The sequence below is a fragment of the Phlebotomus papatasi genome, chromosome 1 (assembly GCF_024763615.1).
Source record: "Phlebotomus papatasi isolate M1 chromosome 1, Ppap_2.1, whole genome shotgun sequence".
Lineage (NCBI taxonomy): Eukaryota > Metazoa > Arthropoda > Insecta > Diptera > Psychodidae > Phlebotomus > Phlebotomus papatasi.
The window spans coordinates 63193213-63219423 of record NC_077222.1 but is presented as its reverse complement, the minus strand read 5'-3'; the positions used below and the strand labels follow the sequence as shown (position 1 = coordinate 63219423).

The 26211-nt window shown below is 32.6% G+C and overlaps 1 protein-coding gene across 2 annotated transcripts in view; it reads left to right on the top strand.

Moving 5' to 3' along the window:
* LOC129799957 (histone-lysine N-methyltransferase ash1) overlaps positions 1-26211 on the top strand; it is a 131779-nt gene that overhangs the window by 91666 nt on the left and 13902 nt on the right. For both annotated transcript variants that reach the window (XM_055844271.1, XM_055844272.1), the window contains one exon: positions 20177-22619. In XM_055844271.1, coding sequence (XP_055700246.1) covers positions 20177-22619 — 2443 coding nt within the window. The remainder of the gene's footprint in view (positions 1-20176; positions 22620-26211) is intronic.

Sequence of the window (26211 nt, the reverse complement as noted above, 5' to 3'; positions counted from 1 at the left end):
GCTTCATTTGGTTATGGCTGAAGAGCAAAAATTAATACATGTGCAAATATTAAATAAATATAGAATATATTGAGAGACATCTTTTCTGCATATTTAACATATTAAAAATAACGACAGTCGCACTCAATAACCTTCATAATGTGGACACTATGTGAGATTTTTTTTTTGCACACTGAAATGGGGAGACACAACGATTATTTCAATTTTAACTCTTTCATATTTTTGTCGAATGCGCAATTATAATTCATTATATATCTTGTATATCTCCATATTCGTGGAGATTTTTGCCATATATTTATATAGATGAAGTTTGTTTTTTTCTTGCGATTTTGTCTCTCTATGCTTATATTACACAGTTCTTCCGAACAGAATCTCTCCACATGTACAGTGAGGTAGAAAAATGTAACACTTGAAAAGATTTTTAAATTATCAACTTTCAAAATTTTTCCAAGTATTCAATGTTAATTTACCAAAACAGGAGCCTTTGAAGCTATTTAAAAAATAATAGTTATATTAGTGAAATAGAAAAATACAAAAATCAGAAGTGGGATATTCACATGAATTCTCACTTATCCCTGTAGAGGTCGTGTAACCCTACATCTTAATACAAAATCTTTAATAGTTATAAAAAATTCTTCAAAATATTGAAGAGGGCGTGCAGAAAATTTTCCCCAAAATTAAAATGCTCAAAAACGTTGCCAAAAATTGTTTTTCTAAATCTTATGATGCTGAAAATTTAGTAGTCCTATAGGTCTGTTATCATTAGTCACGGTGACTCTTATAAGTTAAGAGCTTATGTAAGAATTTAAGCACAAAAAACGGTGTTCAGACTAGAGGTTTAACTACGTTCACAGAGGTAGAGAATTAAAAAAAAATAGCTCACAAAACCATAAGATTTTACAACTTAAAAGAAATAATTGTTTTTATTCAACCGTCTTAAGCCAAAATTTCGCCAGAAAACCTACCCTATAATTAAAATTATGGCCGTTGAGACATATAACTGAACCTCAAATCTGCAGTCCATATAAAGTGGATTTCAGATCTAAGGCTGTAATTTCTCAATAAGCAATATTTTTCAGAAAATTTAAACTCAGTATTCCATATTTTTAGCAATTAACTTAATATATCTTGAAAAATTACTACAATTTCCAGTTAAGAAAAACCAAACCTTCAAAATCGAACGGATTATTTGTCCTTAATATCCAATCCTAATGTCCTAGATACACTTACGACTTAACCCTTTAAGGACGAGAGAGTCAAAAATTGGGGATCAGAAAAGATCACTTTTTCTGACTTCAGAGCAAAACACAACTTTATATGGCCGTAAGAGAAATTTTCATTTTTGGGTCACCGGTGACCCAATCGGCCTTAAAGGGTTAAACCGAGAAGCAGGTTTTTAGTCAAAATAATAATTTGACTACATTTCTGTCAGTTTCCTACTAACTAAGCCTTTTCTCGGCTTAATCCGAGAGACAGATTAGTCTGAAACTGATAGGAATATAATTTGATCGTTACTTTACTTTGATCGTTACTTAAATCGTAAGTAACGATCAAACATATAACATAAGATTATCCAAAAAAAAGAACTTGCTTGCTAGGAAATTAGAGAAGTTAAGCCATATGTCTAAACCTTAGGTCTGAAGACCGAATTAGAGTTCGGAGGTTTAACCCAATCCCCGAATATCTTGAAATTCTAAATGGCAAGCAATTTTATGGGATTATTTTTAAACCTTAGATTTGAAGACTGTATTTGAGACCAAATTGAGGAATAGTTCGGGTTTATTTGGGCCCTTATTCGGGTTTCAGATCTAATGGCGTCTATACACTAGAACGTTTCTTCCTACAACGATAGGGATAATTTTCATAAAAAAAAACATTTTTTTTAATTGCTCCTAGTGTGGAGACAGCTTAAGGTTTAGCCATATAGTTTAACATCTCTAATTTCTTTTTAGTCCAGATTTGTTTTTTGAAATTTAGACTTAGGATTGGATTATTACAGGCAAATGATCTATTTATTAAATTCTCAAAAACCAATCAAATTCGTTGCTATTTAGGATTTTGAGATCTTCGTTCGGAAACTGAGGTAAATCTGTACTGTGAATATCGCTTTATGCCCTAAATACACTTACGATTTAAGCTGAGAGATGGCTTAACGTAATTATGCTGAAAATAATGATTAGATTACATTTCCATCAGTTTCTGACTAATCCGTCTATCTGTTTAAGTCGAGAAACGGCTTGGTAGGAAACTTACGGGAATTTAGTCAAATCATTATTTTGATTATAATTACGTTAAGCCGCCTCTCGGCTTAAGACAGTGTTAGGTTACAGTTAATAATTTGATGCTTCATATCTGAAAAATTTCGTTCCTCACTGTACATGTGTATAGAAAATTATTGACGAAAGAGACACATTAAAACCTCACAAGCAAAAACACGATGATAAACTAACCACATATAGTTAATTTTATATACCTACATAGATACATGATATAAAGCATTCATATAGGACGACAGCGTGTCTTGCTTACAGAGGTGAGCAATGTGAGATTTACCTGTGGTGGCAAATTAAAATAAATAAATAAATATATCTATATATATGTGCATATATATTAAATGAAAAAGACGTGCCAGTACAAAATAAATCTGATAGAACCGGTTAAATTGCTTTGTGATTTTTATATATCACAGAAAGAGCGAAACACACATATATATATATATATTAAATTGTGCGTATTGAATAAATGGTGAGAGGGTGAGAAGATTATTATTGAGAAGTTCAAGAAAAAGAAGAGTATTAAAGATTATTTATCTGTGTGAGAATATTTGCTATTTTTTTTTAATCATAATTTATTCTCATCAAATTTTAAATAAAAAGAAATACACTAAGAAGGGGACATTGGGAATGGCTCACGGGTATTTGAGAAAGAAAAAAGTTGAGAAGTTGTAGGCGAAGTAAAATAGATTATTAGATAAAGTCTATTCAACTTTCTCATCCCTCACAGAAATTTCAGACAAATAATTCCTTGGACGTTAAAGTATTCTGACTTTTGCGAATGATGTTTACTGCTGAGTGATGATGATTTCTTGGTAAATAAAACTCCTGTTAAGAATTGAGTCATTATGTGAGATAGTACAAGGTGGAATAATCCCTTTTCACTACAACTGATGTAATAATAAATTTTGATGATAAATCTGATAAATAATTACAAAATCAGTAAGATTTAGAACTTTTTTTGCTATACACTGTGGTTTTGGAAGTGGCCATTAGTGGTTCTAAGGTGGCGCAAAAGTGGTTACTCTACCCAAATAACATTATTCATTTCAATTCAACTACTATTGGAATAAATTTTTGTGAAGAAAACCACAAAATTGGCTTCAGTGGGAAAAGTGTGAATAGAGTGAGGAGAAATATTTGATGACAAAATGCAAGACAAGTGATTTAGTGTATTGATAGGGAGAGTTTTGCCGAAAAGTGACTAATAGAGTGAAAAAGACGATGGAAACACTCAATCAATCAAATAAAATGCCACCAACAACCTGGGGAAATAGCAATTTATCAGCAGTTGAGCATGTTTGGGAATATGTGAACTACTTGGTGAAGAGTTTTCATCAGGTAATTTATTAATTACAGCACATTTAATATCCAATTGTATAGTGGGCAAAATAAACCACAAGAACGACGAGGCACCGCAAAAAAAAGGTGTTGCCACAATGTGCAATTCACCTTGAAAAATGAATTAATTTATACACATTTATCTCCCCTTGGATGTTCTTCCCTCTAAAACTTAACATCATACATTTAAATAAACATACAATAATATGAAATTAATTAGATCTCAATTAACTCTTATTTACAAAGGGATCTCAATTTATTTAATATATAGTAAATTGTGGTAAATGTGTGATTTTTATGAGAATATCTGCTATTTTAGTCAACATTAAGACAAATAGGGAAAAAAAAGAAGGGAATTAGCAAAAAGAAAAATAAACGACAGAAAAGTGGATAAAAGACAAAAGATTGAATGCATTTGGGTACGCGATCTTTTTTTAACTGCAAAAAAAAGTATTAAGAATTTTTTTTAATGATTGAGTATTGGTGCGAAAGAGATAAGAAAATGCAGAAGGAATAAGATGAAAAGGGCAATAAACATGCCTGAACTAATTGTGTATTTCAAGAACGTATCACGTTGAATCCCTTATGCTTTTTAATACATTAAATATAATAAAAGTGTACTTTTATATTGGATTGGATTATTATTGTGATCGTGAGGCAGTAAAATTGTGTTATACAAAAATTCATGTGAATGCGATGGTAAGAGGGAATACAAAAAAGTGTTAGTGAAAATTGGCCAAAGAATTCCTCGACATAAATATTTCATTGCAAATTGAAATTATGACAAACCACAAATTATATACCACAAAAATGTAGAATTTTTGTGTATGATTTAATTTTCTTCCACTGCGCTGATTCCCTTTGGCTTTTGTTTGAAATGTAAGGTATATACTTACAGTATCATTAAAAAAACATAAATGCAATGAAAAATCCAGTGGTAAGTCCAGATAAGTTTATATCGGATGAGATTCTCTACATGTTACCTTGGAGTGCCTGCAACTCGGAAAAAGTGCAATTTCGATTATTAATTGAATTTTGGGAACGAAAAATCTCATTATAGAGAAATCCAAAAAAGTTAAAATATCATTCAGGAAATGTTTATTTTACCCTGCAGTATTGATCCGAAATCGATGTAAATATTATGCTTTTTAGGTGTATTATGGGTTAAAGTTACCCTTTTTCGTGTTAAATTTACCCTTAAAAAGGTGTAAAATTAACATTAAAAAATGTTGATATATTTTTACACGTAAAAAGTTTTAAAATTATAAGCAAAAAAATTTAATCGCACCCCCATTTTTCTCAGTGTAGGATAAGATGGCGTAATTTGGAATCATGTCTAATTTGGAACTGTGAGATTTCCTAACAGTTTTAAAGATTTTAGATGGAAAAAGGAAAAAACAACGAGGAACTCTCGAATGTAAAGTCTTATAGGGGAAAGTACTCTCCCTTCGTACGTTCATGCCTTCAAATAATGTGAATTTTCTTTTGTTTTTCCTAATGGCCTCTACACGCTAGGAGAAATTTCTTTAAAAAATGCCTTTAAAAAAAATTCCTCTATCCTTGTAGGCAGAAACGTCAGAATTTAAAAAAAAGGCAATTTTTGACGAAAATTGCTTCTAGTGTGTAGACATCATAAGAGACATTACTATTAAATATTAGTTAGATTATCATCAATTATTGATAATTACAATATAATTATGTTTAAGTCTCTGAGGAAAGTAAAAGAAAATTCGCATTATTCGAAGGCATGAACGTTCGAAGGGAGAGTACTTTCTCCTACTTCTTCCTGTCTTTCTTTTTCTCTTTGACCATCTGAAATAGTGAGAAAATCTCAAAATTCCAAAATAGCTATGATTCCAAACTACCCCATTTTACCCTACTCGTAAAAATTATTTAGTTTTTAAGAACGATAGTTTCACTGACTGAGAAAGATCCGAAAAAGTTAAAATAACATTCCGGAAATGTTAATTTTACCCTGCAGTATTGATCCAAAATCGGTGTAAATATTAGCCTTTTTAGGTGTATTAGGGGTTAAAGTTACCCTTTTTCATGTTAATTTTACCCTAAAAAAGGTGTAAAATTAACATTAAAAACTGTTGATATATTTTTACACCTAAGAAATGTTAAAGTTCTGAGGAAAAAAAGTTAATCGCACTCTTTTTTTTCTCAGTGTATTTACTCGAAAGAGAAACCTAGCTCAGTAGGGGAAAGTACCCATGTTTCATACGATTCCAAACTTCATAATGACCAAATTTATTAATGAATTTTATTGAAAATTCCACCGATGAGATACAATTTAGGCAACTAGGGCAGTTTTGAACAAATATGGGGCAGTTGTAAACACTGCGATTTTTAAATTAGGTATTACAGTTCAGAGGACAAGACCTATGTGACGTATTCATATATACAATAGGGATCCCCGTCCACTGATGAAATGATCGACATAAGTCTAAGAAGTTCCGTAGAGGTACCTAGGCCTTCCCACATCCATTATTATTCTTTCTTATACAGGGATGCGGATGTCAGTCCCATGCCCCGTATAATAAAGTGCAGTGAAGCTCACTGTATGCAATTCGAATATCTTTAACACTAGAAAAATTCCTGCGAGTGCTTTATCACTTGACCCATTAAGTGCCCTAAGTCCAAGTAGTGTAGACATAAAATTCAATGTTTACAAGTAACCCATGTTTAGTACTGCACCAGTCTCCTTAATTCGATTTTATTTTTTTGATTTTTTTAATGTCATATTTAATGCTCCACTATTATCATCACAATACTGCCATTCCTCCCATGAACAATCATAATATTCTGGGTGTTCTTTTTCATGTTACTTCTATATGTATATTATTGTGCTTCCTTACAAAATATTTCCCGTCATTCAATACGAGATTTCATATCCAAGAATTTAATACAATTACACATCTTAACATTAACAAGTCCCGTGAAAAAGTGTTACAAGAACAAAAAAAAGTAAACGAGAAATATATATTGTTGAAAATTTGCTGTGTGGCTCCATGTTATAATTTGTTATTCCAGAAAATTATTCACTGTGACGACCCTCCTTTATCATAATCATCCTTTACCGCCCTGTATTATGTGTATTTTTGTGCTTTTTGGTACACACATAACTGAGAGAGACAGGTAAAGAGAGAGAGAGAGAGAGCTAAAAAAGGAAGAAAGAATATAACTTCATAACAATTATTTCATTCCATACTCCGTGTGAGTGAAAAATCCTCAAACGAAGCGACGACAGTCCACCCAAAATGTAATTTATACCCTTTATACCCATGTTGGTAGCACTAAATGTTTCATGGACAAAAGTAAAAGACGTAAAGCATAAGATCAAAATATATATGTAAGGTAACTTTCGGCAAAAGGGAGTTAAGAAATTCTTCTGATGTAAGAGACAAAGAAGGAAATACTCCAAGAGAAGAGAAGGAATTATTAAAAATCCATGACTTATAGAATAATTTGACCATTCTCTCTGTACATACAAAGTCTTAAGCAGAAATCGTGAAACAAAAAAAAAAGAATAAGAGATGGATGCATTTCATGGTTAAAATGACTGCAAAAAAATACAGAGGTGCATTGCAAAGAAGGTATACAGAAGCACCATAAATTAATAAAATTAAAATATTTCTTTAACATATTAAGGAGAGAGAAAAGAAGAGAATCTTAGGAAAGAAGCAGAACTCTCGGGTAATTTTTTGGTTAGGGGAAAACAATCAGACAAAGCAGAGGGTGTTTTTCACGTTAGCTATATGTACCTTTCGTTAAAAATTATACAAACTGTCTGGACTAAAAACCATGTATATATATTACATTCAGTTGAAACGTCATGAAATTTTAATTAACTCTATCTACAAATGCTACCATCCATCGCGCATCACACATTAAGCCCACCACACAATTCCCTTCTATTCATTTAGGGTGTGAGACGGGGCAGAAGTGAACACAAAGTAGAGGGTTTTATTGTGCATAAAATGAATTAATGTTAAATATAACCATTCTTATGATGTTGTCCATTGATATATTTAGCACAATTGCAGTAGAAATGGCATAATTCATTTAGGGCCAACTTTTAAACTCCTACTAATTAATTAGTTACAGAGCGTTTGCTCTATGATGCAAATGTCCTGGGTTCGAATCCTCTTTAGATCATTAGAAATTTTTTAGAAATAATTCAAATGAGCTTGACTGTAGTTGATTCCACTGGACATACATGGATTACCTTATAATAACCATAGCTCTAATTCAATAAAACATATTTGATTTTTAATAAAGGATAATTTGAAGATTTTTAGGGAAGGCTAGAGCAATTTCAAGCAGCTGAAATTTTTGTTTAAATCCCATTTGCTAAACATTTATGATCTAAGTTCAATTTTACTAAGTTCAGATAGTTTTACCTTACTATTGGCTATTTAAAAATACGCAATACGTACCCAGCGAGCACATTTAGCTGAAAAAAGCAGCGTTTTCAGCATATTTTTACTGAATCGATCAGCAAAAATATGCTGACCGGTCAGCAGTTCTCGAACAAATAGTGCTAACCAAATATGTGGAAATGGCACCGCCTCGTGACGGTGGTTTTAAGGTTAATAAGAATTCAGCTAAAAATACATATGTTTTTATCTGGATTGAAATCGGTTAGCATTTGGTGCTCGTTGGGTATCTCATACTTTATTATCACATAATTTTATATTTTGTATGAGTTAAACTATCTCACCCCTCCCTAATGTCCGAAAATAGTCTAAAAAATTGTATAAAGTCCCTTAAAGACTGATATATTCCTCGCAAGAAAATCAGTTATACATCTATTAGATTTTTTGGGCACCAAGGGCATAACTAAAGAAAATAAACACTCAATGAGTCAAGTGGTGGAGCACTTGCTCTATGATGCAAATGTCTCGGGTTTGAATCCCCTTTAGATCACCAGAAATTTTTCTGGCGTTAAAAATGTTTAAACTGTACTTCATCCAGTGAGCTTCACTGCACTTGATTCCATGGGGCATGGGACTGACAATCCGATCCCTGTATAAAGAAAAAAAATAATAATGGATGTTCCGAACTTTTCTTGCGGGAAGGTTTATGTTCCTCTATGGAACGTTGTGCCACGATATACAGTAGCTTTTGTAAACTTGTTTTCGAGGCTGACGATTATACTGAACGAGAAGACGATATCAAGATTTCATTCACTCTTACTGAAATGTCAAAATCATATTTACAAAACAAAAGTTATTGTAAACATGTTTTCAAACTTGCCTACGAAAAAAATATTTCATAAAATTGTTTATAAATGTTTTTGAATTCCCACTAAGTACTTACGAAAGGTTTGTAAATTGTTAATAAATGTGAGTAAAAATGTTTGTAAAATTTTGTCACTCGTTCGTAAAGTTTTGCCAGACAAAACAAAACTGTATGAAGAAATGTTTGCAAAGTAACAAATAATGCTGATCAAGGGATAATATTACGAGCAATAATGCCTAACGCACAATAACTTTTGTTTAGTAAACATGTTTTTGACATTTCAATGAGAGTGAGTAAGATCTAGATCTAGTCATCTCGCTCATTCTCATGGGTAATTTTGAAAACATGTTTACAAACAAAAGGTATTGTGCGCTGGTCATAAATATGAAAAATAACAAACTTTTGTTTGACAAGACTTTATGAAAAAATAAGAAAAATTCAAATTCTTGTGTACTTGATAGTAGGCTAAAGAACTAACTAGCCTTTTTTTCAATCTCCGCTAAAATTCACAAATGTTTACAAAACATTTTAGATAAATTAGACAAATAAATACAAAAATGAATAATATTTATATAAAAAAAAACTAAAATAAAGAAACCGCAAAAGGTGGTTTGTTCCTTCGATTGCAAAGATGCGGTATATGAAAAGATCATTTCGCACTCAAAATTCTCTCTCTTTTCTTGTGTGAAATTCTACTCCAAATAGAATCTAATTTACACACATTATAGACCTCATGGGAAGAGAATCATTTTGAAGACATAATTTCCACAATTATCCTTGTGAATCCTCAAAAGGGACATTTATATCACACTGTTTTGATATAAATATATTCTCTTGGGTCTTCTATACTAATTCTCACGCTAAATTACACACATTATTGTTAATTCGTGCTAAAGCGAAGGTATTATATTTGTACAGAATAATCATCATCCTTGATGTACATAATAAAAATATGTATAATTTGTTAAAATGTTCAATACCCATGACAATTTTCAAAATTGCAGAAATGTGAACAACAAAAGTTACACATTAATAACATCCTTTTCTTCATTCAATGTATTTTACAATTTATTTTGAGATCATTCTTCAAGAAAGAACATAAATGTGTTATATTCGTTGTGTTGAAAGGAGCGTGTTTCTTGTCTATGATTTATCTATAAATTTTGTGCAAGACGACAGCAATATTAGACTTACTATAGTAGTGACCATGTCGAAAAATTGAATGAAGTTCTAGAGATTCAGTTAAATTGAATTTTAGAGCAAAGAGACCTGTCAAAAACTTCTTTTTTTTTTAATAAATATTGTGGTAAAAAAGCAATTACTTTGGAAAAAAGGATTTCAGACATTTTCCTCAAATGACTTTGGTATTGGTATATAATAATTGAAATAGAAGACCTTTGCAAGGAATCAATTTTGAAATCGCTCCTTTAATCTTCTAATTGAAAGGACTAAATTGGGGTTTGGAAATGGAAAACCACAAAAGGGTTTATCGTGAAATTAATCTCTGTAAATAAACTTTTAGATGCGCAGAAAAAGGGATTTATAAAGATTATTATTTTACTTCCTGACCCTTTCACGACCATGAAAGATCTGGCAGGCCAATTGCTGATTAAAAAAAAATCTCCTTTCCTACAATCTTTTAAAATCCAAAATCATCTGAAAAGATTATGTAACCTAATTTACAGATATTAGGTGAGATTCTTAACTTTTTCTTATTTGCCCAAATATCAAAAATAATTAGAAGTACTATTTACATATGTTATACATTGAAGATTTAAACCTGTAAGGAATAGAGGACAGAAATATATAAAAATGTTATATCTTGCAATATTCTTGCGAGTAATTAGGTCAAATTCTTGAAATTCACCAATGATAAACGACTGGATTTCATGGATTTGGTCGTAATATCTATACGAAAAAGCAGATTTTGGCTATGGTAATGAGATCACTAATCCGACTTCAAATGTCCAAGATCATGAAAAAGGCCAAAAGATAAAAAATGTATTCATAGTACCTTCAAGATACAGTAGACTCTCTCTCAATTGGGCATTTGGGGCAAAATGTCATCCGGTTGATCGATAGATTTGGGCATCAAAGCCTTTGTAAATTCGACAAAAAGCGCTCAATTATAAAGAATCTCGATAAAATAGGAAGAACTACAGTGAGTTTGAGCAAATTAGCTTCAGAATTGAACGTGAAAATTGTCAACAAAATTTTTCGCCCGATTGAAAAAGAGCCGATTGAGCGAGAGTCTACTGTATACAAGAAAGTGACATTTTCATCTGTGAATTATTTGTTAAAAATTAAAGCGATTGGCACAACTTTAGTTTTGTCAATGCTAAATTTTGAAAATTCTAAAGTTTTTCTAAATATGCTTCAACTTGATAATATACCCCCAGAAGTAAATTCGCATTTTTTATATACAGGCTAACTGTACTAAATTTCGACCAGTTTGCAATTTCGGCCACTTCTTTGGTCCTCAAATTTCTATGAATTCTTAATTTTTGCATAATCTAGAGATTATACAATGCAAAATAACAATAAATGTCTCTTCGACGAACGAGTTGATGTGAAAAAGACTTTGATAGAATTCTGAAAGGGCAGGGAACTATGAGGAGGCCAAAATATTACCCAAATCTATGTCTATATTTTTATTAATTTTTAAATGTATTAAGAATTATTTTGGAGAAAACTAAGACGATAAACTATCTACACTGAGAAAAAATGGGGGTGCGATTAACTTTTTTTGCTTATAATTTTAACACTTTTTAGGTGTAAAAATATATCAAAATTTTTTAATGTTAATTTTACACCTTTTTAATGGTAAATTTAACACGAAAAAGGGTAACTTTAACCCCTAATACACCTAAAAAGGGTAATATTTACACCGATTTTGGATCAATAATGCAGGGTAAAATTAACATTTCCGGAATGTTATTTTAACTTTTTCGGATTTCTCTCAGTGTACAAGGTTCCAAGCGTTCCAAGCAACATTCCTTAAAAAGAAGTAATAAAAAAAATTAAATTTGTATTAAAAATATTTTATATCAAACTTAAGATTTAACGCTTGCACCCGACTATGCCGAAATTAGATAAGGGTACCCTATGATTAACATTCTTTAACTCTTTCCGGACCGTAAAATATCCAATAAGCCAATTTTATTCAGCATTACCTTACTTTTTTCAAATGTTTAGGTCCTAAATAAGAAGTTTATGAAAGAGTGGTTCACTATAAATTTGAATTTTGGGCAAGATTAATTTTCTATTCAAGATCGTATCATTACCGATTTATAATTCGGATGAGAACCACATTGTCTAAAATCTATTTAACCTTTGATCTTGAGAAAATGTTTCAAAGATATTTTTGAGTGAAATTCATGAAATTCTAAAACAGTTACCAAGATAATCTTCACAACAACTTCTAAAAGAAAACACTTTAAAAATATGTTAGAAATATTTTGGATAATACGCCAAGAATTTCTTGGAAAATCTGATACGGAAGCAAACCATAAATTTAAAGTCCTCCAGGTTATTGAGTGGAAAACTTTGTTGAATTATGCTGATGGCAATGGTTTTAGCAAAATTCATTTAGAGACACTTAAGAATTTGCTTTTTGCCGATAGGAAATGTAACTTGTTAAATTTTACTGTTGAAAATATAGATGAAAGCTAAAATATCGTAAAAGTGGGTCAATATGAAACTCCAGAAGATAGTTTGTATCTTGTTAAAGAAAAGTATAAAAACAAAATAAATAAAACATCTCTGAAAAAACAGAAAATGCTCGATTGAAAATATAGCAGTGCAACGTGCAACGAAGAAGTCAATCTTTAAAATGTCTTTGCGAATATTCTTTAAAATTTTCGCTCTATTTCCACCAACAGAATGCAATTGATTCTCTTTATAGTGATTCTCTTTCACACCAGAAAAAAAAGAGATAGTAGACTAGAACGAGTGGATGAGAACGTCTGTATATATTCTTTCAATTGGGGGAGAATCGCGTGTTTCAATTAAAATTCACCACTTTATAGACACGATTTCTAATAGCTTGAAACTTTTGCTACAATTTCCTTGGGTGGTGTATTTTGCGTTTGGGTTGAAAGTCTTTTTTTCTTTTCCTATTAAGTGGTCTATAGGGTCTATAGTACCTACTAGGGAATTGCTAAGTGTGAGGGTGATAAAAAAAAACAGTGGCCTTAGGGTAGGAGGATTAATATTACATGCCCCTTTTTAACCCATTCTATAGAATATAATCTGCATGCACTGGTTGGCAAGGAACCATGTTCTTGTAGATGGGTGTAATATGCAGAAAGGGTAGAAATGGGAAATGCTTAGTCACTTCCCTTTTTATTTCAATCCTTTGGACACATTTTGCTCCAATCCTATATAAGCTTTCACTATTTGAGGTGTTTCATTTCAAATAACACATTTCAAATTTGCTTGTATAGTCAAAGAGAAAATTTGCATATATATAGAGAAGTGAAAAGTGCAATGAAGGCAACAGAAAATCTATTAAGGAGTTACTTTACTGATGTAGGAAATTCAAGGAATAATTATATGGGCATATAAGTGAAATTTTTCTATTTAACGAGGCAATTTTGAGAAAACGGTGCATATCGCTCTTGAGAAATTAAATGAGCATATAACTTGTTTAGTAAGATGATGCAAAAGAACTTTCAATTTGCCCATATAGAATGGAGTCAAATTGCACGCTACTGGAATAAATTTACCCACAGCTTTAGCATTTTTTGCACCTCAATAGGCAAGGATTTCTATGAAAAAAAAATTCTTTCGACATATTTAGAACGTTTTTCTTAATCTTCTAAAAAGCCCATCCATTGCCCTGAAAATGTCAAATTCACCACTTGTGGCCACTTGGCCCTTACACAATATTTTACCATTCTTAGGGTAATTTGATAAAGTCGAACATGCAATGTGGCTGTTAAACCATCACAATTAGTTTGTGAAACTAAATTATATAACGGTACGGCCGAATTCCATTTTCAAAATAAAAGATGCCCTATTTCAAATGTCAAAGATGAACACCTCCCCAAGCTGTTTCCTAAGTGTCCGCCTTTCCATTTTTGAACCCTACCACGTTTTCAAAGAGAAAATTTAAAAATTAAAAAAAAAATTGAAATTGTCCAAATAACGACCTTGTATATAATATAAATGTTAATGTAATAAAATATCCTTTATAGCCACTGAAGAAGGTCCATATTCGGACCGAAAGCTCTGGGCAAGATTAAAAAGGTGTTTTAGTCTTGAGGTGAAGAAATTCTCACTGGTGATCACCGGAATTTTTATAATCAACTCATCACACCAGTTCCATTATATATTAAAAAAAATACATTCCTCATACATTAAATATTTATTTAGATATTTTTGAAAATCTAAACGCTTTAATAAAGGGGTTACATGGTTCACGAAGATTCAAAAACTACATGTTACAATGAATGAAGAAAAGTATTTAATCCAAGCTCTTAAAACTAACTTGAACTATATCTTCTGAAATTCTCATTTAAATATTTAAAATATTCAACCGATTGTGACCTGATTTTTGGAGACCTTTCGAAAAAAAAAATTACTATGAGGTGGATAAGAAGATTCATTTGACATTAGAAAACAAAATATTTCCTGATAGGAGATGAGTTAAACTCGTACTTGAATGCAACTATAAACGAAAACTACATACATAATAAACATTACATTTAATCACTTCATTGGAAATTACACAAAATGATCTCTAATTAGGGTAGGGTAAGTGTACCTAATTTCGGCCAACTTGCAATTTCGGCCACTTCTTTTGTTCTTCAAATTTTCATGAATTTTTAATTTTTGCATACTTTAGTGATTATACAATGCATAAAAACAAAAAATGTTGCTTAAACGAACGATATGGTGTGAAAAAGATTTTGGAAGAATTCCGCAATGGCAAGAATCTATGAGAATTACAGTGGTCGAAATATTCCCCAATTATGGGATCGTACGAAGCATGGGCACTTTCCTCTACTTTCTAAAAGGAATAAAACTTTAAAAGAAATTAAAATTTCATTGACTATTCGAAGATTAAATCCATCATTTTAATTATTCTACTAACTTGGCCGAAGTTATACACAAAGTGGCCGAAATTTGGCACACTCACCCTAATTGGCAATTTGCTCAAAAATTTTTATTTGTCGCGGAAGGGGCTCGAACCGATAAAACGTGCATCATAAAACTAACGCCCTATTTTTCTATTCATAGCGTGCTTATACTCTTAAGCCTTTGCAATCAAACTTTACAAGTTATGGTTATTGAAAATTGAGCAAATTTCTTATCTATGTAAATCTTAAATAAAAAATCAGGAAATTAAAGAAAAAACAATTGCCTCTTGGATTGCAAAAGTTTAATAATGTGTAAGAAAAAAAAAACGAAACTATAAAGTAAAATTACCCTTCTTAGCTGACATAATTCTTAGTTGTGGTTTGTTTGCATTCACAAATCAACTTGAATGTAATGAGTTCATATGCGTGGGGTTAAACCTTTATTTTTATCACAAGTGTACTTTTTTTTACTGTATATTGTTTGTGGTCTCTCCATTTTTTTTATAACTTCCTTATAGCGGGGGAGGCAGGTTGTTTTATAAATGTGCAACCCAGAGAGACGCTTTTTTTGCCTATTGATCGCAATATAAATTTCCAACACAAAGTGAAATGACCCTTTCGTCTACCTACACTTATGACTCGACCAAAAGGGGATGTTTTACTCATTTCTTGTATGTTTATTCGCTGGTTGATTTTCAGTGAATGTTGAAGAAAAAAAGTATGAATTTTCTATTCAAGTCCCTGTCTCGGGGAGATTAGAGATGATGAAGGGAATACAAGAAATCATTTTCTTTGCATAATGAGTGTTACAATTTATATAAAGAGAGAGAGAGAGAAAGAGAGGTATTTTTTCAAAAAGAAGGGTTGATATAAGTAAATAAATTATAAATTCAAATTGTCACTATTATACACATACTTCGCACGTTGTATACGTTTGTACATTGTGATTAGTTTAGAGGTTAATGATGAGTTTTGAAGGTAAAAGGAAGTTGCAATTTGCAATGAGATAATTTCAAAAGTTCTCTACAGTCACTTTATCTCACAAACTTAATAGTGTAATTTGGGGTGTTTACTTTTAGACACTTACATAGTACCATGGCAACATCTACAAGATTATCTTAATGTGTGAAAATTTACTTTAGGAATTATTTAGAGCGTTGATGTTGGCCTCTCAAATTTAGTTCAGTTTAAATGCAAAATCAATACTTAATATATATGACAGTTATGGCCTTATGACAATAACATTATTTTATGTCTTTAGTTGTGTTCCATTATAAGTTTTTTAATATTAAATTAGTAGTATAAACTTTGCCTATTGAGAATAATTCAAAATCTATTCATTTAATCATAGATGGACTATTCATTATGTCTTTTTTCATATAAACTTTGAATTTCTAATCTCAGGTATTGGTATATATTTCATAAAGTTTAGCATTTCAAGCTGTCAAAAATTATAAATGACTGCAGTAAATGTAAAATGTAGTAATATTACTTCCAGATAGTCTAATCTAAAGTCCAACCACAACTTTATGGTACTCGTAAACTGCCGGGTTGATCTATATTTTAAAAATTAAAATTGAGAAAGTATTTTCGATTTTAATCTGTCTTTCAATCAGCACATACCCGTTTTCTTTCCTCTTATTTTTTTCTCTTGGCATTATCTTCTTTATATCCAGTTAGATACATTTGCAGATCGGCGTCTTAATTTGGCTTAGGTCTTTCTGTGCTCTACGTCAAGATCACCATTTTTGGGAAATCTAAAACTGTCTCATTTGTCACTGCAAAAAGCACACTACAAGGAATTCGAGTGGTAGCATTTGACGTTCAACCTAACTTAACGGTGCTATCACACTAGGATTTTTCACGTTTTAATTTTAAATTCAATTGAGCCAATTGAGCAATAAGATTTCTAGAATTTACTTGAAAATTCTCACAGCCAGGACACATTTTGCAAGAAATTTGCTCAATTTTAAATAGTGCCGTGAGATTTTTGATTGTGAATGACTCCATGGAATATGTGTTATAGTACTTAAAATGTCTTATAAGTCACTTATCTGTTATTCAGAAGAATCCCCAAAGCCAGAAAAAAAGATTTGCAGGCAAAGGGTTCATGCAGCGGCTCTTATACAGTCTTATTGAAAATCTGTACGAAGTCGTCCCAAATCCCAACTGAAATTTCTTAACATAACAATTTTCTTCGAATGGCTTTGGAGGAACTTAATGAATTACTCCCGATACTTAAACTTCACTTCATGCAAGTTCATCACTAAAACACTGTAATAATTTTATATTTTGGCCACAAATAGTATTAATTACGAGTAAATAAAATTAATAAGAACAATTTTCTTCAAGAGACTACTTGTTCTACTGCAGTAAAATTGAAATTAATGAGTAATTTTAACATTTTAATTTGCTGAATTAAAATTTATTTGAGCAACCACATTTTATGCTGTTTTAACATATTTAAACAGGTTTTTCTGGGACAAGTATTAGTTTTTATTAATAAATAAGTGCAGATCTATCAATTCAATTGGTTTTTAGTGCAAAATAACGCATAGGAAGAATTCATCTGAAAATTAAATTGATTTTACAAATTGAAAAAATCCTAGTGTGATGCACGGTAAGGCTATTTTGTGGTAAACTGTCTCATCATATTTCTTACTTATTAAGAATTATGAACTAAAATAAGTAAAGAGAAAACATCTTTCATCAAATCCTAGAGGAAAATTAGGCAATATCGAAGATGGATTTTAAAAGACACCACAATAAGAAACAGTTATCGTAAAGACGACTATTTATGTGTTTCGAAGGAACCAGGAAGTAAACACTTCCTCTTTCCATCCAAAATTATGTTTCTGCGATTTTTTTTCTTCATTTTTGAATATGTTTAGGCGCACATTTTGTCCAATACTAAAATACCGTTGAATCATTTCTAATAACGGTTTTTAAAGGTCAAAGGATTAAAAACCTCTAGAGAACGCATTTCTTAATTGAATATCATGTTTGAGTTCGTTGGAAAGATCTTGGAAATCTCGACGAGCTTGAGCAAATTTCGATCCGGTAATAATCAGTAATACTGATAATGAACCGGTTCATAACCGATTAGTATTTTTTATTCCAAATTTAATTATATTACAACCAAAGTATTTTGGGCAATGTTTTGAGTGATTTACATATCGGCTGTGAACCGGTAGTGAACCGGTCATGAACCGATAAGGAATTTTTATCTGAAAGTCAATGTTATTACTCTTAAAACAATTTTGAGAGAGCTTCTGATTCATTCATGCATCAACTCAATTCTCTTGAGAATCGGTAAACGGTAAATGATGCAAAAGTATTTTTAAGGTATAGGGGGAACTGTGGTAGTAGTAAACAGGGGTAGTTGTAAACACTGTGATTTTTTGCATTAATTTTAAGACTCCAGAGGATAAAACCCATAAGCATTCATAGATGCCATGGGGATGTATGTCCACAGATGAATTGGTCAATATAATCCTAATACTTTAAAAATAAAAATCATTTTTCCTGAAAATGTTGATATTTTGATTATTATAAAAATTGTGTAGAATAATCAAAATGTAGCAATATCAGTTCTTTCCTTCATTATTAATGCATTTACTAGAGAAATTGAGATTCTTATTATTTAAAAAATAATAATAATTGGTCAGAAAACAGCATTTTGGGGTAGATGTAAACAGGCAATTTCAATTTCACAAAATGAGTAGGTAAAAGAGCGAAAAATTGACCTTCATGCGAAATGTCTAATTCATTGACTACGACAAAAAATTGGTGGCGCTGTATTCAATAAAAAGTCACATGATGTCAAAATATGGGGAAAATCTATTGAAAAATGTCTATGATTTGCATGCTTTTAGTTTTTTTGCTATTTTAATTATTTTTTGTAAAAAGTGTCGTGATTTTTTAAAAAATATACAGTCTTTATATATCTCTTAAGTAATTAAAATAATTGAAAGTGGTGCAAAGTTAATTTTAAGGGTGGAAAAAAGGGTGTTTACATCCTCCCCAGAAAGTGTTTACTTCTACCCCAGGTATTTTGTGAAAAGAGAAAAATGCGCAGTGATACAAATTTTATTTTTATGGAAAACTCAATTGTTTTCCAGCATCCGCATTACCCTCGACGAATTGCCTATACCCAAGGGTAAAACATGAGCTAAGAAAGATTTTCCAAAAAATCACGGTGTCCTTGGAAAATCATCTCAAATTCGCATCTATCGAAAATTTTTACATGTGCCCCAGTCTCCCCTAGCATCTAAGTCACGAATTCGAGCATTTCGCAAAGCTTGGGACGCTTTGTCACCCCTTTTCAGAAGTCTACTGTACTCATAATCATTTTACATTCCTCACAAAACAGAAGCCTCAAAGATAGAGAATTATGATAAAATTAAGAGAAAGCAACAAATTTGAGAATATTTTCTTCAATACAGAAACTTAACCAAACGTGGAAACAGATAATTGTCAACAAACTTTTTTGAATCACAACAGCAAAATGAATGAAAAAGTTTCTCGATTGAGCGAGAGTCTACTGTATAATAGTTCTGTCATTAGGTATTTATTTGTTAAACCATTACAATATTTTCGTCTTTAGAAATTTGAAGAAGAAAAAAAAAGAAGATAAGGGAAGAGCACCAGCGATCGGCAGTGTTCCTCGGATCGTCAGGTTAATACCACATTGTTTCTCCAAATTAAATGATTTTTTTTTAAAAATGATTAGCTACTTTTTACTATTTAACTCTCACAAGAATACAGTGCATTAACTCAGATTTAATTTATAAAACCAATTTTCCCTGAGACACCTGATTAAATTCCTGACGATCCGAGGTACAGAGTGCAAGTTTGCAATTACACATATTTTTTTATTCATTTATTGTAAAAATTAAAAATTCAAAGGCACAGATATAGTTAAAGGGATCACTGGTGTATCAATTAGCATACATAAAAATGCCAAATAATGTTTTGAGGATTATATTTTCAACTAAATATGGAGCATGTCTCTTAACATTCCGATCCGGGGTACTCTTCCCTTAAATGATATTGATTGTAAGGATAAGAAATTTCAGATTGATTTTGTGCTTTAATTAAATTTTCAATTTAATTGTCTATCTCTATACATTCGCCCTGTATTCGAATGAACATATAAATTAATTTGCACTTCTCTTTTAGCAGCAGAAATTCTTTACATTGCAATTTCTCTTTTCTGTCCATTTTCCCTAGGCCAATCGAAGTGCATCGACAAGTAGTGGTGGTCGAACGGATTCAAGTGATTCAGAATCGAGTGATGAAGTTCTCCAAGAGATTAATCCAGAAGATTTGGCAGCTATACTGCCAAGTGAGAATTTCAATGAATTTGATGCACCAACAACAACAACAACAGCAACAACATCATCAAGTGCAGTACATGCCACAAATTCGGCCACATTGGCAACACATGTCACCACGACAACAACAACATCAACAAGATTTGGTCAACAAACAAAGGCAGTACCATCGAATGTTTCGACATCCCTTGCTGATCCATGTGTTGATGGTGGATCATCGAGTGATATGGAATTGCCGGCAATTGTTAGTGCGGCCATTCAATTGGTGGAAAATTGTTCGGATTCGGAGGCTGGTGGTGGAAAGCCAGTAGCTCCGCCGGTTACGTACAATTCGCCCCTTTTGCTGGATTTTATGGTGAAGACACAAATGCTTGGGAAATCAAGTACAGGACTCGATGAGGCCCCGGGGAAGGATGAAACAAAGGGAATGGTTGTGTCTCAGGTGGCAAGTGGAACGGGGGAAAAAGGGGGAGCAGGGGCAGGAGGAGGGAGTGTTGGGAAAGTGGAGAGTGAATCTCAGGGTTTAGCAGCAGCGTCTTCCGTGACAAAGGTGAGTTTGGGAGCTGTGGCAGGAGAGAGTAAAGAAAATGTACCTGCAGTTGATGTTAAGAGGAAACGCGGAAGACCAAAGAAGAATCCGACAGCAATTGTTGAAAAAGTTGCAGCAGCAGCGGCACCTTCTGTAGCAGCAGCTTCAGCTGCAAAAGCCACAAGTGGCTCTCCGGATTCGGGAATTCTTTCAATAACCCAAAGTCCATCGCATTCACCGAAAATTGAAGGACCAAAACGGGGTAGTACGCGAAATTCTGCAAGTGTTGGGAGTGCGAAAAAAATTGAATCAGTGCCAGTTGTCGTCACGCGAAAAACACCAATTCCCACGACACCAACAAAGATCAATATTGCCAGTTTGGATAAGAGTATGTATGCCACAGAGAGGGTACTGTATCCGCCAAGGGGTAGAAAAAGGGGTCCCGGGAGGCCACCGAATAAATCCAAGGAGGCCAAGAAGGAGGAAAGTGTCGATCCGGCATGGAAGAAGATTGATATCAATAAAAAATTCCGAAGACCAAGTGTCAGTGGATATAAAAGTGACGGTGGTACGGTATGTAGTAAAGTTTTGGCATCACAGTGTGGTTATACGAGTGACTATGGGGCTGTTAGGAGAAGTCGTTTGTCCGGCTATCGCAGTGATTACAGTACAAAGAGTAAAAAAAGTGGCTACAGAAGTGACTACAGTGTTAAGGCAAAAAGTTGTGGATATCGTAGTGATTGTAGTATCAGGCATAGGAAGAAGGTTAGAAGAAAACGTCGTACAAAGACAAGTCACAAGTCAGCAGTGACTGAGCAGGATATTTTGCAATTGGCTGGACTTAGTCTTGGACAATCCAGTGAGGAAAATAGCCTAGAAGCTCCAGCAGTGGCTGTCATTAAGCCCAATGAGAATCTCTTTGCAGCAGCAACATTCAATGGTGCTTTTGGATTGGATAGAAAACTCTCATTGAATCCCACTGGACAGACAGCTCCTGCTGCTGCTGCAGTTAGCGAAGGAAAACGCTCTCTAAAATCCAGTCAAAATCATTCCTTCTTTGCTCAAGCCAGCAATTCCAAGATGTCCTTCAAGGAAGCCACAAGAAGTCGAGGCATTGCTGGAAATTCTGTCGATAGTTCCAAGAAATTGACAGATTTTGTGGGAAGAGTCAAATCTCTGTCGACTTTTGGTTCAATGTCAGCTGGAAAATCCAAAGGAGCTGCCAAGAAGATCGATGACTCTGTCTGCTCCTTTGGAAGTTTCCTGCAGCAGCAGCAATCAATAACTGCCCCAAAAGTCCGTGAAAATAGCAACTTGAGTAAATCTCCAGCTAGAACTGCCACAATTCGCTCAAGACGTTCTTCAGCTGTCAGCAGATGTAGTAGTCGATCCGCCAGATCAACAATGTCAAGGCATCATCTGAAGCGTCGACGGAGAAAGAGATTGCGTTCCAGGAATGAAAGTGTAGCTAGTCGTGTGACAGATTCAAAATTTCTACAAGAATTGGATCAATTGATAGCCACTTTTACCGTGGCTTGCCATATTAGTGCAAATGACAAGAATCCAACGAAAGAAGTACCTCCAAAAACCACATCAAAGCGTAGTACGAAAAAGCGAAAAGTAACAGAAACTGCTGATTCACCGTCAACAAGCGTCGGAGGTGGTGGCAGTGGTGGCAAAAGGCGTCACAAAAAGGCACAATCCACCCAAAGTCCAGATGATCACAAATTGCCACTCAAGAAGCGACACTATTTGCTGGCACCGGGTGAAAGGAGTGAGAGTAAATTGATGGCGGAAGATGCTAAAAATGGTGAGTATGAAAAATTTTAATACACTTTCTTACTCTTATGTAGAAAAGCCTAGAAAAAATGCACAGAACTTGCAATGAACGTCAAATGCAACATTTTTACAGCAACAAAAAAATCCCCAAAGCTTTAAAAGTGCCAGATTATAGCAGAGTGGAAATGGATTAATGTTTATTTTTTATTACAATTTCATTTTCAAATGAAAATCAACATAAATTTTAAGAGGATTTATTTATTTTTCCAACCTTGATTGGCTTTTTAATCATTTCTCTTTTTTTTTTTGTAGAATCATTTTCATTTAAAATTAATTTTTTTTTTTTGGTAAAAATTGCACTATACAAAAGAAAAAATATACAGAAAATTGATTGTACTTAGGGTAAATGTCCTAATTCAAAACCATTTTCAGACGGTTTAACTTTGACAGAAGATTCAACACATTAAGTTCATATTTTTTCTGAAGAGAATTACATAAATTTGCTCCTAGACTCTTATAGAATGTTATTGTTTAGAGAAAATTCTTTAAATATATTATGAAAACTTCTTAAATACAAGAAAAATATGCGAGTGTAAAATGCTTCTATTGGAAACAAATTAATCCAAATTGAGACAAGGGAAAGTTTCTAATTGGAGACAAATAGTGTAAGTGACACCGCGATGAAAGGCTTCCAAAACCTTATTGAGTTGCTCTTAAGTGCAGGATTTGTTCTTATTCCTGGTCTTTTCTCCTTATTTCCCATCTAAAACAATAAGAAAATCTCTCAAAAAAAAATCATATTTCCGGGGTTTCCTATTGAAGCATTTGCAGACACTTCAGAAAAACTCTTTTTGTTCACGAAATATGTAATTATTTCATTTGATAACTTCACGTACCGTTAACAATAAAGATTAGCACTTAATTTAACTAAAATTAGCCAGAAATGAATAAACAACAGTCACTATTGTGTTTTTCATTGGAAAACAAGGTCAATTGATGAAAAATTCAATGCTGAAAGGTACACTTTTAATTTTTCTGAGAAATTCACATATTAAAATTTATGAATATGAATGGATTTGCGCTTTATTTGGAGCAAAATTAACTAAATAATGAAACTGTGGTATAGAAAATATATAAATATAGTATTTTAGTAATGCATTTAGTTATTTTAGAAGAATAACGTTTCCATTTAGAGTAGCGAAAAATTTCCATTTGGAGCAGGTTTTGAATTAGCTTAATTTACCCTACAAACTTCTAGAACACATGAGGAATTCTCAATCAGGACATTCCTTGCAGAAAATTTACTTAAAACGCTTCGAAAAATTCCAAAAACTCAAAAATTGCATCGATAAATTCAAAAATTGGATCAATAAATTCGAAAATTACATAGCAAAACACAAAAAAAAACCAAAAATTGCTTCGCGAAACCTGAGAAACTAAAATTAATTGTTTCAGGGGTCCCGGTCAAAATATTGAGAGCCAAAATTCCGAAAGCCAAAATCCCGAATTCTTAAATATGTCATAGCTACTCCCACGAATGCACGCGTCCCTGCTAGAGGCAAAGGGAAATTTCCTGTGTCTTGGGAAATTATTCTACAAATTCTCCTCCAATTTCATCCCTTTCAGGATTTTGGCTTTCGGGATTTTGGCTGCCACCGAAAACACTTTAGTGTTTTCCACAGCGAGCTTTTAGTAGAAAATTGAGTTTAAGTATTTCCCCAATTTTTTTAATTTTCGGGAAAAAAACATTGAGAGAAACTATTCAAAAAATTAAAAAATAAAAGCATAAGACCAAAAATAATTCAAGTATATTAACATTTACCTTACGTTAAGGATATTGTCACACAAGTTGGTTACACACTTTCCACTAACCAATAAATCACTCAAAAACGGGTCCCGGTCAAAATCCCGAAAACCAAAATCCCGAAAGCCAAAATTCCGAAAAGCAAAATCCCAAATTGGCCAAAATCGCGAATTCTTAAAAGTGTCATAGTTTCAAGAATCCCAAGAAACCTGAATAATTGCATCGAAAATCCTAAAATTGGATCAGGAAATTCAAAAATTTCTTGATCCAAGACCAAAAATTGAGAAACCCAAAAATTGCGACGTGAAACCTGAAAACCCCAAGAATTACAACTTAAAACCAAAGAAAAAATTGCATCGCAAAATCCAAAAAACTAAAACTTGCATCGCGAAACCCAAAGGAGCTAAGAATTTCACCATGAAACCCAAAAAAACCAAAAAGGATTTCGAGAATCCCCAGAAATCCGAAAAATTGCATCAAGAAAGAAACCCAAAAATTGTATCGTGATACCCGAAGAAACCAAAAATAGAATCGCAAGACCTTAGAAACCCAAAATTTGTGTCGTTGAAGTCGGGAATCCTTAAAATTTGCACAGCGAAACCCGAAAAATCTTAAAATTGCATTCCGGTCATAGGTATGTTTGGGCGAAATGTTCGCCTGGACTATAGCTCTAAAGCATGTCCAAAAATCATTGAAAAAGCTCGGGCCAATTTTTGGCAAAATTGGAAAAACCTCATTTTTGACCTATTTTTTGGGGATATGGATCGTATGAAAGGGGAGGGAGGAAAAATAAAGAGGTTGGGTACGAGATAATGTCATTTGAGGAGGGGTCATCGAAGACCGGAAGTTGATATCTTTCATCGTTTGAATTTTATATAGGTCAAAAGACTCAAAAAGTGCGAAAAACAGTTTTTTTTTTAAACAGAACTATTACCGTTACTTTCCCGATACATCACCGATTATGACCTATGCAGTCGGGTTAAGAATTTCAATACCTTTCCAAAAAATCCAAATTTAACCAAATCGGTAGAAAAATGGACCCTCCAAAGTGGTTGACCTTTGACATTCAATAAATCAAAATGTTCGCCTGGACTAGCTCTAAAACGTATCCGAAATACACCAAAACACATGGTTTTTGAAAGGGATAGAGAAGTGGTGAGGAGGGAAAAAAAGACGTCGAGAGATTTTGTTTTTTCATTGGGGGCCATCGAAGACTGGAAGTCGATATCTCTTACCGTTTAAGCTCCACAACAGTGAAAAGTTGAAAAAAAGACGATTATATAACTGATCTGCCTTTGAGTTCGAGCAGTAAAAAAGTTGTTACGCTTAAATTTTCAAAGTAATTTGAGCCACACACATATCAAACAGGTTAATCACGCTACTTACGTTACCATGAATGTATCTATTGTTTCTATTCGCTAATTTTTTCTCTACAAAATATTTTTTTTTTGCAAATAAGGAAGGACTTGTAGTATTTTCCCAGTGAAAAGGCTTCTTGCGAAGCTTTGTGCCCATCTGGTATGTGTCTTGGCTATTTTTTGTTTTGACAATGTGATTTTGGTCAATTAATTTAATGTCTAATAAATAAAAATCTTTTAAAGATTTACCAAATCATGATTTCATACATATATGAAGAATTAGATTTAGTACATGAGTGTACTAAATCAGCTTTGATAAAAATATATATATATATATATATATATATATATATATATATATATATATATATAAAATAACTGAAAAATTTCTCAACATACATTTTATGCATTTCTTCGATGTGATTGGGATATACAAAGTAAATAATTATCGTAATTTCAAA